At 47.9% G+C, this 16,122-nt stretch overlaps 2 protein-coding genes across 2 annotated transcripts; both read left to right on the top strand.

Annotated features, from left to right (window-relative positions):
* The first annotated feature begins 2,836 nt into the window (after positions 1–2,836).
* On the top strand, positions 2,837–3,772 carry LOC109437565 (olfactory receptor 13H1). The gene is given in 3 exon segments (XM_019716863.2): positions 2,837–3,066; positions 3,068–3,225; positions 3,228–3,772. Coding segments are annotated over 3 exon segments (933 nt in total).
* Positions 3,773–6,743: 2,971 nt separating this feature from the next.
* Positions 6,744–16,122, top strand: LOC109437566 (olfactory receptor 10A7). Its single transcript, XM_074315865.1, is given in 6 exon segments — positions 6,744–6,862; positions 7,038–7,099; positions 11,695–11,868; positions 14,981–15,252; positions 15,254–15,908; positions 15,911–16,122. Coding segments are annotated over 6 exon segments (1,494 nt in total).

Below are 16,122 nucleotides of genomic sequence, written 5' to 3' on the forward strand. Positions count from 1 at the left end.
ATTTAGCTGGCTGCCAGGCCAGCTCCTGTGTGTCAAGGGCTAAATCTGTCTTTCTCAGATTAAAGTCACAGGCAATCTTCTCACTGCCAGTGCAGGAACCCTATTGGGGTCACACTAGCTGGGATTTCACTGTCCACTTCACACATAAAGGATGTGACTCTCAGAAAGGCCCCATAACCCTCTCCTGGTGTAGCTAGGACGACATCCACATATCCAGACGTAGTTTCCACCTGCACTCACCTGCATACACACAGCAGCACAGATTCTGGTGGGAGGGGGGAATCCACTCACCAAACTTTCCCTTTAATGACTTAGAGGGACCCAGAAAGTTTTCATTTTTCCAAAATCTCAGTCCAATCTTCTGCTAATGAGCATGGGGTCCCGAGGGGGTGCCCTGAAACCTCCAGAGATGGCAAGGGGAAGGGGCTTCCAATTACCCAGTTCTCTCTGCTTCCTCAGTTCTTCCCCTGCCTCAGCTCCATCCTTAGGAGATTGAGGGGGAGACTGGAGGGGAAGATAAAGAGATCCTTTTTCTCAGGGATACTGCTTGAGGAAGTCCTGGGATCCAAGACTTTCTATATGGGCCTCCTTGGGATTATCTTCTTATTCACCGCTAAGTTGGAGAGAATCCTGAAACCTGTTTGTGTGTGGTGTCCTCATGGCAGGAAAGGGTGAAGTTCCTGGATTAGACCCTGCTCCTGCCAGGTATGTGGTTGGGTGTGTGAGAAACAATGTTACACCAGATACAGCTTCATCTCTCCACCCATCCATGCTTCCTCCCTTCCTTCCATCCATCATCCATCCATCCATCTATCCATCCTTCCATCCTTTTCCCTCTGCCTGGCATACCCTTCCGTCTCCTTCCTGGCCATGGTAACAGAATCACTTTTTCCCTCCCAATACACTTCCTTAGGAAGCATTTTTGTCCCCTCAGATTAAGGCAAGCATTTTTCCCTCTCATATCAGAAACTCAAATTCCTACAAGTACTAGGGAGGTATTATAGTATTCCCATTGTACTCCCTTGTCCTACTTACAGGTATGTCCTCTCTCGTCCCCTTCAAATGAGTGTTCGAGTTGGATGTCAAGTCAAAGGAGGAGATAAATGTACACACGTATTTTCTCCCTCATTAAAAAATATTGTAGCCCATTCACTGTTCTCTCCCTCATTGTAGCATACCCACTATTCTCGCCCTAATTACTGCCTTCACCAAACTCACTCTTCCTTCCTTTTCATTTAACAATATCTCAGAAATCCATTTATATCAGCATAGGAAGTTTCCTTATCCTTGTCATTTCTGCATAGTATTCTGTGTTATGGATAGACTGTAATTTCTTTACCTGGTCCCCTATTTATGGATACCTAGGATAGTTTCCCACCTTCTGAAATACAGCCCAGTACTTACATATTTCTTTTAATGTAGTTGAAACTAGTCCTGCTAATCTCTCATTTTGCACGTGTGATCACATCTGTAGGACAAATCACGTCTGTAGGAGTTCGGAACTGTTAAAGTTACATATAGCTTGTCAGGGAAGGGAGCAGAGTGGGAGCACAGCAAGGTCTCTGGGTGTTCCGAGAGCAGTGGCAGCCCCTTGGTTCATAGAGGGAAAGGTAGAAGAGGCAGGTTTATTCTGCCTGCAGCTCTCCTCTCACCTGATCCCCCAACTAGCCTCTCCACATATTGGGGCAATTCTTCCCATTTTCCCGGTGAGGAGCTGAGACCAGGAGCAGAGAAGAGAGTTGGTGATGGTGACAATGGCTTCATAGCATGGTGACTCTTTGTGTGAGGTGGGCACTACCATCAACCCCCTTCTTAGGGGACCCTTTTCCTTAAAGATATTCAAATTAATTCCTCATCAGAAAGACCAGCCTGGTACCCCTTCCATGCTCAGTTCCTGTGATATCCCACGGCAGGGTTTGAGGGTTTGATTTATTTGTATGCCTGTTGTCTATATTCCCAACTCTGCTCCTAAACGGAATCATTGTGATCTCAGGCACATTACTTTATTACTTGTCCCTACACCTAGAACAGACTCTTAGGAAATGGGTGATAAACATTTGTGTGCTGAATCTGTGAGTGAATGAATGGCAGGCCTTGCTGTTTTTTGATTTCCTTTACGTCTCCACTTTGCTCTTAATATTTAATTTACTTTTTTTTCTTTTAGGTTTCCTTTGTATATGCATTGTGCTGTTAATTTATGTTAAATATCTCTATTTTAAATATGGCGATCTCTAAATGATTTTAAGTGTTTTCATTGTGAATAAGTAAGCCAATTAAGCATAAATGTGAGCCAACGTTGCACACTAGTGTTACTTTTCAAGTTTTTCTTTAGGTTGTCAACGTCTGCAGGGCAGAGCCTGTTTTCCTTGTTCTTCATTGTAATTCCATTGCCTGGGGTAGAGTCTGGACCTGGTTAGTAGCTGCTCACAATTATTGAGTGAATGAATCCATTGAAGAAGCAACGAGTGAGTCTATCCATAGATGGATTCGTGAGTGAATGACTCAATTATAAATAAGTGAAGGAAAGACCCCATTCACCAGTATGTGAAAGAACAAATGAATGAATGGCGCAATCCATCCATCTACAAATCAGTGAATGGTTATGTGACGGAATAAGCCGATGCGTGCTGCTGAATGGTAGACTGTACCAAGCAATATTTCCAGCAAGGGACCTGGTGACACAGGGGTGGCGGGAGAATAACCTGTGGAGCCGGGCCCCAGGACACATGTATGTTGGTGCCTTCAAAGAGTCAAAACTTTATTAATATACAAAGCAGCCAGTTTCTGGACACACTCTCACGATGACCCATGTCTTCCCGCCCAGCTAGTGTTTCAGATGGACATAGGCAGACAGAACAGCTCGGAGGAGGTCTCCTTCATCCTGCTCAGGCTCTCCCCGTACCCACGGGCCCAGACCACCTTCCTCTGCCTGCTCCTCATGTCCCACGTCGTCACGCTTTTGGGGAACAGCCTCATCCTGCTCCTGATCCGCTCTGATCCCCAGCTCCACAGGCCCATGTACTTCTTCCTCAGCAGCCTCTCCTTCCTGGACATGTGCTACACCACACAGTGTGCCCCAGATACTTGTCAGCTGCTTGGTGGCCAGTCCCGTCATCCCACTAGGACAGTGCGTGGCCCAGATGGCCAGGGGACTCGATCTGGGTATTGTGGAATGCCTCCTGCTGGCCGCCATGGCTTATGATCGCTGTGTGGCCATTGGTGACCCCTGCACTACGCTGTGCGCATGGGGCCCTGCATGTGCTGCCTGTTGTCTGGGACCTTGTGGACTGCTGCCTTCCTGCTGACTGTGGTCCCCGTGCTGACCATGCCCTTGGAGTTCTGTGGCCACCACGTCATCAACCATTTCTCGTGTGAGCTCCTGGCCCTGCTCAAGCTCACTTGCTCTGACCTGCACTTCTACAAATCGCTCGTGGTAGGCACCAGTGCCCTGACCCTGCTGGCTCCTTGTGCCTTCATTGTGGCCTCCTACGGAAGGATCCTCGTGGTCATGCTGCGGATGCACTCCACGGAGGGCTGTGGCAAGGCCTTCTCCACATGTGGCTCTCACCTCACGGTGGTGGCCCTCTTCTATGGCACGGCCATCTCCATGTATACGACGCCTCAAAACAAGACCATGAGTGATAGAGACAAGGTCGTTTCCATGTCCTACAGAGTCCTCACCCCTATGCTGAACCCCTTCATCTACAGCCTGCAGAACAAGGACATGAAAGGGGCTTTCGGGAGGCTCCTGGGGAAGAAGACTGACTCCTAAGATGAGGTGCTGAGGGGAGGAGACACAAACTTACATTCAGATTGCCTACTCTGGGCTGTGACTGTGAGTTACTTGTTGGCAACAATTCTATGGAGGCTGTTTTATACACACACGCACACACACTTTAAAAAAGGGATCCTATACTATCTTCTCTGAGGAAGTGAAACAAGAGCTTGGGCTCAGTGTGTGTGTGTGTGTGTGTGTGTGTGTGTGTGTGTGTTTGTGTGTGTGTGTGTGTGTGTGTGTGTGGTGTCAAGGAGACTGTTCTAGAAATTCTCAATAGCTGAAGGGGAAAAAGGATGAATGGTCTTATCTGTTCATGGCCTGCCCCATGCTTGTCCATTCCAGGCCCTGGTGCTGAGAGAGCAGGGGTGGGGACCAGAGTCCTGAGCCCTGCTGTTCCCACAATGGACTGACATCAGCCACTGGTCCTGAGGAGGGAGAAGAAGGGTGAGAAGGAGGGAAAGGAAAGAGAAGCCAGGGGAAAAGTTGGAGGATGATGGGAGATGCCGGGAGAGAAAAGCAGGAAGCTGAGGAGAAGAAAGATGAGGCAGAGGGACAGCACGAGACGAGGTGGAGAGACTAGTAGAGAAACCTGTGGGGAGAGGGGAAGCTGAGGATGGTAGGGGTCATGAGAGTGGTAGGGAGGGAAGGAAAGAAAGGTGGCCAAGAGAGGAGACAGAACGCATGAAAATGAGGGTTAGGCAGAGGGAAAAGAAGGAGAAAGGCATGGAGACAAATAAAAATAGAAGGGAAGCAGAAAAGTGAGAGACTAAGGAAGGAAGAGAGGGAAGAGGGAGTGAGACAGAGAAATGAAAGACTCAGTGAAGGGATTTACAGCAGGTGACGTGGGGCAGAGTGGGGGCGGCAAGCAGAGAAAATAAAGCAGGGATAAATAGAAATGAAAGAAAAATGTGGACTACAGAAGCAAAGGACAGAGCGAGAATATGAACAGACCTCTTGATACCAAGAGGAAATGCAGGAGAGAGAAGTGGGAATGAGAGGGAGAGGAGGTGCTGCTCTGACACTGGTCCTGAGCTCTCGGAGGAGCGCACCCTCCTCCCGACACAATGGACAGGGGCACCTTGTGACTTAATGTTGGGAGTTCACAGAGTCCTGAAGCACAACTGTGGACCTCAGGTTAGCAGTGCTCGCTTGGTACACGGAGTGGAAGAGGAGATTTCAGCAATGGAGGAATATGACAGGAGAGTGGAGAAAGGAAGGCAGCAAGAGCAAAAGAGGGGAAAGAAAAGAGGGACAGAGCTGGGCAGAGTGTTGTGTAAAGGACCCCTGGGCTTATGTTTGGGTGTGAGGGTCATGACCCATGGGGGAATGGGCTCTGTGACCCCTCACACACACACACATCCCTGCTACATGTGAGATCAAGGGAGCAGTAGAAGAGTAGCAAGAGAGATGAAGACAGAGACGAAATAAAGTAGGAGCGAGGGAGGGAGGGAGAACAGAATGCATTTTCCCAAATCTCCCAAGTAATTGATAAAGCAATTCTCATGCAAAATGTTACAGGAAATGGAAAAAGAGAAAGCTATTTAACTTATTTCAGGCATGGATAATTTTGATTGACAACTGGTCAAAAGATTGATAGTTCATCTACCTTTCATCAGGCATGGTTAATTTTGATCTGATAACTGGTCAAAAATATAAGAAATGTAGTGTAAGAAAAATATATTGTGAATGTGAAACAAAAGTAAATAATTTTTAATTAAACAAATCCATCATTCTATGGAGATATTTATACAACATGAAACAAGTGACATTTATCCCAGTGATGCAAAGATAAGGTCTTCAATGTTACTGGAATGGCATAGAGGGGACTAGTTCCAAAGTGAGACTGTCTAGGTTTGAATCCCCACGTGAAGAGAGTGAAGAGAGAGGAAAGGAATAAAAACATAATAATGCCGGGGAGGCAGAGCTGGGTGTATGCATTCTTTCAACCTTCCCAACCCTGCGAGATGGCTTTCAGGATCCTAACTTTAACCCTTTCACTGCATTAAATGATTTCAAGATTTTTCTCCAAAATGTGTCAAAAATTCGCAAAAGATAATTACAGTATTTATATTTTAAATAAATAAAGTTAAGGTGTTACATTTTATTAAAATAAATGATTACTTTAAAATATAAAAATTTCTCATTGTTATTCATTTTTAAAAACACGAAAATATAGAAAAATGTACATATGTTTTCCTAAATTTCCTTTCTGGAATATTGATAAGACTTTTTTATAATTTGAGTTCGTGCGGTAAAATTGAACGCGGAGTCAGCGCCGTGGAAATATCACTACTACAGTCGAACGTCGCAGTGAAAGTTAAGAGAAAGAAAAGTCAGCTTCACAAAGGTGGAAGTTATGTCCCCAGAGTCACACAGGTCGCAAGTGGCAGCGACAAAGGTGAGGCAGAGGAAGGGAGTGCAAGAGAAAAACAGTGTTGCAAAAGGAAAGGGAAAGAGAGAAGGAGGAAAGGGGAATGGAGAGACTGAGAGCACTAGAGAGATGGGGGAGGGAAAGGGGGAGAGGAACACCGACAGACAAAGGGGGAGGAGGGGAAGGGAAGAGGGAGGTGAGAAAGAATAGACCCAGGAAAAGGACGCCAACACCCCCAGCCCCTGAAGTGTGTACAGTGGAGCCTCACGTCTGCGTTTCCCCCCAGAATGGTTACCTGAAATGAGACGGGAGCCTCAGCCCTCGTGCTGCTGGGGCCCGGGGCGCCGCCACCCCCGCGGCCCCAGCTGTGTGCGGCAATCCTGGCGGCACGATCGCCCTGGACCCACGGCTGCACGGGCGATGGACCCCTGCTCGCTCACCTGGGGCTGTTGGACCCGCGTCCGTGAGCACCACGCTCCGGCGGGCCCGGGTGCCCATGCTGGCGCGTCCCGTGGCCCAGCTCTACGTGGGAGACTGCGAGGCCATTCTCCTGGCCGCCAGGGCGCTGGACCGCAGCCTGGACGAGTGCCACCCATGAGCTACCGAGTCATCAGGACGCCCGCCTTCTCGCTGCGCCGCCTTGGCCACCATCACCTGGGCGCTGGGCTTTTTGCTGTCCGTGCCCAAGGCCACGGCCGCACGACAGGCCCCCGGTGGACGAGTTCCTGGGCCAGCTGCCCGCCGAGCTGAGGACGGGGTGTGCGACCACCACAGCCAACCACAGGCTGGTCTATGGCTTGGGCGCACCCACCCTCTGGGCACCTTGGGCCTTCCGGCTGCCTCCTGCGCCTTGACTCTGGCGGTTGTGCGCACGCTGTCTTTCGCCAGGAGCAGCCTCGAGGCTCTGTCCTCCTGCGTCTTGCACCTGGCCGCGGTGGCTCTCCCCTATGGTACGGTGACCCCGCCACGTACCAGCGCCCCAAGGGTTCCAGAGCCCTCCTAAGTGCCACAAGCTGGCGGCCAACTTTTCTATTTTGTCAGCACGCCTGTCCTGAATCTATGCTTCTACAGCCTTCGGGGCCGGAAGGTGCACGCCGCAGCCTGCTGTGCCCTTGCCCCGCTGCCAGGGTCGCGCCCCGTCCTGGGCTGATCAGAGCAGCTGGAAACGCGAGCTGGGAGCTGACACAGCTCTGTGACCTTGCCCAAGTCACTCTCTCTCCGAATCTCCACACACCCCTTGGAGCGTGCTGTCTCTACGACTGTGTGCAGACGTCAAGGGCCGCCAACATTTTCTATCAAAACGCCAGACGCTAAATATTTTCAGCTTTGCCAGCTCTCTTTGTGACTGCTCAGCTGGGCCATTGTAGGCCTGAAAGCCGCCCCAGGCCATACATGAGTGAGTGGTGGGTCCGTGTTCCCAAAACAGCCCTTTACATAGACAAAGGAATTTGAATTTTATATAGAGCTCACTTCTGTTTTTGATTTTCTTTTTGACCATTTGATAAGAGGAAAACCGTTTTTAGCAAAGGCTGTAGTTTGCTGACCCTTGATATAGGGCAAAAGACTGGCCCCAAGAATCATTATCAGGATGAAATAAGTAAGGCATGCCAGGCATGGACTTTCGTGGTTTTTTGGACACTGCACCAATGGAAGACACTCATTTTTCATTGTCACCCAGATATAATGACACTTTATCTAGAGTTTGTTGTGTGCCAAGCATTTTTATAAGGGCTTTATACACATAATACAAGCTGAAGAATAACCATATGAGGAAAATAGTATGTGATCTTCGTTTACACATTTAACAAGTGAGAAAACAAAGGTATAAATAAGTTAGGTAATACGTACCTTAGTATGGGATGAGTGATGGTCAAACAGGTTCTGGAGCCATTTATGACAACGTGGAAGGACCTGGAAGGAATTAGGCTAAATGAAACAAGCTAGACATGGAAAGACAAATACTGCATGATCTCCCTTATATGCGGAATCTAAAATATATCAACCTCATAGAAACAAATAGTAAAATGGTGATTGCCAAGGGTTTGGGGTGGGGTAGGGGAAGTGGGGGGATGTTGGTCAAAGGGTACAAGCTTAATCACTGTTATTCATTCTCTCTCCATATATACAAGGTGTGATCAAACAATACAGTGAATGTTTCAATAAAAAAAACTATTACAGTAAAGGACACATTGCCTTTAATCCCCCTCAAAAAACCCCCCCTTGCTTCAAACACACTTATCCCATTGTCCACTTTCTGAAGCAGTTCTGGAAGTCCTCTTTCGTGAGTGTCTTTAACTGTGCTGTCGTGGCTGCCTCCATGTCCCGAATCAATTCAAAACATTTACTTTTCATGGTCATTTTGACTTTGGTGAAGAGCCAGAAGTCGCACCGTGACAGATCCAGTGAATAAGATGGGTGAGGACACACTATAATGGTTTTTTTGACAGAAATTGCCTTACTAGAAGTGAAGTGTGATGTGGAGACTTTTCATTGTGATCACAAAATACGGTGACTGCTGCTGCCGAGTGCCATCCAACAGAAAGGCAGGGATCTTCAATAGGGGAAGTAGAGCATTGAACCTTAGTAACAGTGTGTGACAAGTTTCAACTTGTTCAGTGCAGTCAGTCAGGTGTGAGCTACAGTTGAGAGAAGGTGTGTTTTAAAGTGTGTCATAAATCATCCTCCATCATGGCAACGTTCTGTGTCACACATTGCTTTTGGTATATGGCAATTTCTGTCAAACAAAAATATTATTGTGTGTCCTCATCTACTTTATTCACCGGATCTGGTACTGTGCAAACTTCTGGCTCTCCACCAAAGTCAAAATGATTCAAGACATCGAGGCAGCCACAACAGCGCAACTGAAGACACTCATAAAAGAGGACTTCCAGAACTGCTTCAGAAAGTGGCAAGAACAATGGGATAAGTGCGTTCTAAGCGAGGGGGAGTATTTTGAGGGGGATTAATGGCAATGTGTCTTTTCCTGTAATAAATTTTTTTATTTAAACATTCACAGTATTGTTTGATCACACATCGTATGTATACACATATATAAATACACACATATATGTAACATGATGTGTTTATATAGCCAATGCAATAAGACAAGACATATACATTATATATGTATAGTATATCTGTATATGTAATATATATGTGCATGTAATTATATATGTACGTGTAGTGTATATACATACATTCTCTCCTTTCCATACGTTCCTAAATATATAGATGTAAATATTAATATGGGTATGGACATGGACCTAATGATTGACACACAGATACATCAACATTCATTTCAACATGGATATGACATACATGTAGACATCGATTATATGTGTACAAATGGACATAGATGTAAGAGAGAGAAAGGGATATAGTTGCAGGTATAGATTTAGATATAGATACAGACATAGATATATTCGAAGCTTTACTCATCCTTACATCCTGAGATGCTAATATTCTCTGCTGCATTCCATTTTTAATGCCATGGGTGACTTACTGAACTGATTCACAGATGGTAAAGCACTTAGGCAGGCATCTGGCATGCAGTAGGCATGTAAAGATGGCAATGGTCACTTGACAACTCATTCATTCATTCTACAAACACACTGAATGCTCCCAATGTGATGTGAACAAATGTAGGCCCTGAAGATGTGGCATGTGATTAGGCACGCAGTGTTACTACCGTATTTCCCCCAAAATAAGACCTATCCGGACAATCAGCTCTATGTATTGATAAGTATTATTGATTGCTGTGCACAGCCTTAATTTCAAGGCCCGATATGCAAGACACATCACCACAAGCCCGGCTGAAGGGGTTAAAGAGTTTTATTACAAAGTGAAAGTAAGTTAGACAAGACAGAGATTAGGGGAATATATCATCGTACATCTAACAAGAGGCAATTCACCATACCACCAGGGCCCAGTCAATTAGAGTCACAGAAACAGCACCGGCCCTTCATCAGCATGGGCAAAATCCCAGTCAAGTAAAGTCATCAGCACGGGCGGAATATCTCGCAGCAGCCAAGGCAGCCAGGGAACAACAACAACTACTGCTGCTGCCTGCCTGCTTTCTGGGGTTTGAGGACTTCACTAACAACAGTGGCAAGGAGCCAATAAGCATACATGTCAGCAACACAAGGAACTGGTCTCGGATCTGGCTAGGAGCCGGGGGGGGCCAGTCCTTGGTACGAGATTAGATGTATCGGAGCTCGCCCACCTGCGCCAAGGCGAAGGCCAGGCTCCACATCCTGTAAATATTTTCTTGGTCCTTGGGAGGGTAGCCAATCCTTCCAAGGCCAAGCACATACCCCAGCCACTGTGAGAGTTTCCATCCCCAAATGTTCCCAGGCAGGCCTTCATATTTCCTATTCCTTACACTCACACAGCTATTCAGTGGCAGAGCTTGGGTTTAAGTTGTTGTCTGTTTGCTCCCTGAAACATTTGGGGGCACCTGCTCTTTGCCAGGCCTTTCTCCTCCCACCAGCCCTGAGCCTTAGGTATTGTTACCTCTCTTTTCAGGTGAGTGAATAAAGATCTCATCAAGGTTCAGCCACTTGCCCAAGGTTTCACAGCTTCTCTGAAATCTCACTCTGGGCTGTTTTCCCTATAGTACTTGGTGGGTTATTAAGCTCTGCCATCCTCCATAGCAAGCCGTCCACCATTAATGCTGTTGGCATTCAAACTCCGTTTCAGAGAATACCTCCAAGACAGGTCCAGAGGTGAGCATCCTAGGTGGGTCTGGGGCTGCATGGGAGGAGATGCTGGGTCACTAACAGAGACACTCGTCATTCTGCATAGTATGTTCCGGTCATCCCTGACACAGCCAGGGGTGGGGTGGGGACCTCACGGTGCCTGAAAATCATATTGCAAGAAGGATGATTCCAGAGAGAGGCATCCTCACATACAGAAGTCGCCTCTATGTGCCCGGTACTGGGTCAGGCCCGGCATTCAGCAGGGACCAAGCAGAGAAAGTCCCTGCCTTCAAAGATGGTCATCAAGAGGTTTTGTGTGAACTTTTCCTATCTGATAGGCCCAAATGGAAAATCGGAGAGCCCTTTATCCGATTAAAAATATTCTCATTGTTCCAAGATCACTGGTCAAATTCCTCTGCATATCCTGAAGGTCCCTGAAAAAAATTCTCTAAGATTCACCAGCATTTTAATGATTTCTTTGACTCTTTCTGTCTCTGTTTCTTTCTGTTTCTCTCCGTTTCTGTCTCTCTCTTACTCTTTCTATAAGAAATATGGAATTAACACATTAGGACTGGGGGCCATTTGTTTGTAAGTGAAACACCCCACCCTCCCTCCGCCCCAGGCAGAGTATGGACACTTCTCATTAAAGACAATTACACACAAGTACAATGCGTGAGAAGCACTGTGGCCCACAGGGGCACCCGGAACCCCCGGCCCTCCTTTTAGAAGTTCTGACTCAGTGGGTCTGGGTGGGGCCTGAGACTCTGTGTTTTAAACAACCCCAGGCAGTGCTGATGATGCTGACCCTTGAGGAGCCAGCACCTAGCAAATCCTTTCTGGAACTCTAGCTAAACCTCCGAAATTACCAGCAGTCACCCCAGCCAGAAGCAAAGGTGGGGTGATCAGAACAGCCCATGAGTACCAGACCACGGATGTGAACATCTCCTGGGGGCAATGGTTTATCATTCTGGCCAAGGTTCAGACCTCGGCTGGCACGGCCCGCTATGAACTGTGGGGACTGGGTAAGTTACTTAATGTTTTGAGTCAGTTCCCTGCTCTGGGAAAGGGGATGAAAGTTCCTCGTTCATGAGGACTCAATGCATTAGCAACGTGTGAAAGCAGTGCCTGGCACAAAGTAGGTCCTGCACGGCTACTTGGCATATGTCAGACTAAGTCCCTCTCTTTCCCTCCCGGGCATAACCACCAGCCTGAAGATTTATCTGTGTCATTCCCAGGAGGGCAAGGAAATTGCACACAGTTTCACAGGAGGGGCAGTGGACTTAGCTGAGCATGGATGTGATGAATGTTGGGCAGGTAGAGGAGGAGGGAAGGCTGGGGGGAGGCTCTAAAATGGTCCAGGAGGTAGCTGTTATTGGAGGAAGAGAATTTCTTTTAAAAAATGTGTGAAAATTAATCTAAAACTGGCAGATACTGTATTAAAAAGAAAACCAAGAGTACAGCAGTAGCAGGAAGAGGAAGCCGGGGCTCTGCCCTCTCTTCCTCCGGGAACGACATGAACTTTCCGTAGATCGGAAAATAAGCACCCCAGAGGGAACCAGTATACTGCTCAGTCCTTCATACAAACTGAAACCATTTCTGAGCTGCCATAGATTTTCCCCACCTGCCAGTGTTTTGTTCCTTTTTGCAATGTTCTAAAGCAATGTTTCTCGGCCTTTAAATGTAGCTCAAACAAAAGGGGGTCCTAGTGTGTATTTCGTCTCCTATCAAAAGCAATTTCTATAGCTACGTTTCTCAAATTTCTTTGGACAAGGAAGAAATATAGTTTACTTTTTCAATATTCTCACACATGCTTGCACGCACGCATACGCGCGCGCGCACACACACACAAACACACACATGCAAAACCAAAACAAGTTTCATGAAACAATTCTCACCCTTGTTGTACTATAGCCATGACCTCGTTTTTAAATTCTATTCTACAGTACTTAAAAGAATGGCAGACACTTTCTCCTAAACTTGTTTCATGATCCACTAGTGGGTCACAACACACAGTTTTGGAAAGCACTGTTCTGAGGCACCGAAAGGATTCATGTCTTCTCTTGAGTGTCAGGAAATTTAAGGAGAAAGCGTATCGTGAAGGAGCAACATGCCCTGATGTGCAACCTGTTCTTAGCTTAGTGATTCCAGCTGGCAAAGAAAATTATGGTTAAAACTCGTTCCATAAACATGCCATTGGACCTGGCAAATGTGGGCTTAAGGAACAGGTCGTCTGATGATGCTCATGGTTCTGAGTCCAGTCCTGCAGGTCAAGTTCATAAAAAGTAGATGAAATAAACTCATGTTTAATTTTGCAGTAACCGATGAATACTCTCTTCATAAAACGTAAAAGGGATAAGTCTAAATCTCCCCTTGACTTTCACCTCCCATGGCAATCCTCACCCTTGAAGTGACCTTCGTCCGGTTACATAAGTGTCCTTCCCTACATTTTCTCTGTTTATACACATATGTATGAACCCGAACAAAAACATGAGGTATTGCTCTGGATGGCTGTTTTTCATAAGTTATATCATACTTCTTTTTCCATAAGTTGCTGGCTTTGTTTTACATAGTATTTCCTGAATATCTTTAATTTCATTGTATCCAGGCTGCATTCCTTTTTAACAGCAGCATAATGTTCCACATCAATCTGCCAGGGTTCTGCCAGCTTCAAATAACTTCCCACGGCACTTAGAATAAAATGAATAAGATCCAACCCCTCCTACGGCCATCATTCTGAAGCAGAGCATGACATGATCATTTATTTTTAAAAGTTCTTTTTAGATGAGTGCTAAGTGCTTTAGTAGGATTACTTCATGCCGTCCTCCAGGCAAGGGAAATACTACTATCACCACTTCACAGATAAGAAAACAGGCTTAGAGGTGATGAAACTCGCCCGAGTTTACCTGGCTCATACAGTAGGGCTAGGAGTCATCCTAAGTTTTCTATCACCCCATCTCTCAGCCAAGACCCTGTCCTGCCTCCCAATATCACTTCATCGTACTTTCCCATTTACTGGCTCAGTCTCTCCTACTAGTTTGCTGTTTTTCTTTTCCAATTTCAGGCCACGGCCATTTGTGGATCCTGAGATCAATTTATATCAGGGTTTCTTGGCTTTGGTTCTACTCACATGGTGGATAGAATCATTCTGTGTGGGTTTTTTTTTTTTTTTTGGGGGGGGGAGGCTGTCCTGTGCACTGTAGGATGTTTAACAGCATGTCTGTATTCTACTTACTAGGTGCCAATAGCACCCAAAATGTCACCACATACTGTCAAATGTCCCCTCGGGTGTGGGAGGCAAATCCTCCCCACTTGAGATCCACTGATTTAGACAGTCAAAACCAACATTTAAAAAATGAGATAGAATAGATTCAAACCAAACAGAAAGAAAATATTGTGTGGGGGAGAAAGTACATATTTTGTCTGTTTTCTACTGGAAAAGAAACTCAACCATTTAATGGATTGAATTTTATTGAGCTCATACTATGTTCCAGGAATGCTTTCTCATGTCGCAACCACAGCTGCAAACCAGGCAGAAAGTCCTCATAATGTGAAACATTAAATGGGGCAGACAGATGATAAGAAAGTAAGCAAACAATCCAGACGACTTCAGATGTGCTTTTAGAGACTAAATGATGTCATGGAGAGTGACTAGTGACTGTGTATGTGGGGGGTGGGGGCTGCTTTAAATCAGGTCATTGACAAAGGACTATCTGATAGGGAGGGGCATTTTAACCGATATTTGCAGCAAGAGAAGGAAAAACTTATACCAATTCCAGGGAAGAATCTCAAGCAGAGGGAGTAGCAAGTGCAAAGGGCCTGAGGTGAGAAGGACATGGCAGGTATCACGGTAATGAGGAGGTCTTCCACGCTGGACTTAGTGAGGGAAAAGATTGAGAGGAGATGGGATCAGAGAGGTAGTCAAGAACCAGTCCACCCAGGACCTGTAAAAGGGAAACAGTGATACAAACACCCAGGGGAAAAGCATTTCCAAGGGAGAGAATGGCCAGTGCAAAGGCCCGGAGGCAGAACAAGCCATTGTGGACACACTCAGTGGAGATGAACTCAGAGAGGTGGATGGGGCCCGGCTGGCCAGGGTCCCATGGGCCTTGGAGAGGCTGTTGGCTCTCATTCCAGGTTCACGGGCAGGGGCATTCAAGGAGGCCCAGCCTGCACTGGGGGGACAGGGCGAAGCAGGCGCAATTCTCCACCTGGTGCTTCTCCTTTCCTCTTTCCTCCCCAGGCTCCTCTCCACACTGGGCGCGGTCGCCTCACCCGGGTCCATGCCTCTGGCCCTGGGCCCCCCCGGCGCCCCTGCAGCCCCACCCTGGGCCAACCAGAGCTGGGAGCTTGACTTCGTGCTGCTGGGCTTCGCGCACGTGCCCGCGTTGCGCCCCCTGCTCGCTGCTAACCCTAACCCTAACCCTGACCGCCTTCCTGCTCACGCTGCTGGGCAACACGCTCATCGCGCTGCTCACCGTGCTGGACCCCGCCCTGCGCACGCCCAGGTACTTCTTCCTGCGCCAGCTGGCCCTGGTGGAGATCTGCTTCTCGCTGGACATCGTGCCCTGGCTGCTGGTGACCCTGATGTGGCCCGGGAGGGGCGTGTCGCCCGCGGGCTGTGCCCTGCAGCTGCTCCTGGTGCTGTCCTGCGTCACGTCCGAGTGCTTCCTTCTGACCGCTACGGCCGGGGACCGCTACGTGGCCATCTGCTGGCCCCTGCACTATGGCGCCATCGTGAGCCCACGGCTCTGCCACGTGCTGGCCGCCACGTGCTGGCTGGCCGGGGTCCCCGTGTCGCTGGTCTTCACCATCTGGCTGCTCCGCTTTCCCTTCTGTGGGCCCCGTGGCGTCCGCCACTTCTTCTGTGACGTTGCACCTCTGCTGAGCCTGGTGTGTGAGGACACCCGCGTCTTTGAGGCCAGTGTGTTGGCGGCCACAGTGCTGGTCATCATGGTCCCTTTCTGTCTGATAGCCACGTCCTACACTGGGGTCTTGGCCACTGTCCTGCGGATGCCATCGGCCACTGGGCGCCACGAGGCCCTGTCCACATGTGCCCCCCACCTATGGTGATGGTTCTGTTTTATGGAACAACAGGGGTCATCCACTTGCGGCCCAAAGCCAGCTGCTCCCCGGAGAGCAAGCAGGTGGTGCTCCGGTCCTACACCCTGGTGACCCCCATGCTCAACCCACTCATCTACAGCCTTCGGAACAAGGAGGTGAAGGCCGCCCTGGCGCATTCATACTGTGGGCTTCAGGGGTGTGGACCCCATGAATAA

This window comes from Rhinolophus sinicus, linkage group LG11 (assembly GCF_036562045.2).
Source record: "Rhinolophus sinicus isolate RSC01 linkage group LG11, ASM3656204v1, whole genome shotgun sequence".
In the NCBI taxonomy this organism is placed as follows: Eukaryota; Metazoa; Chordata; class Mammalia; order Chiroptera; family Rhinolophidae; genus Rhinolophus; species Rhinolophus sinicus.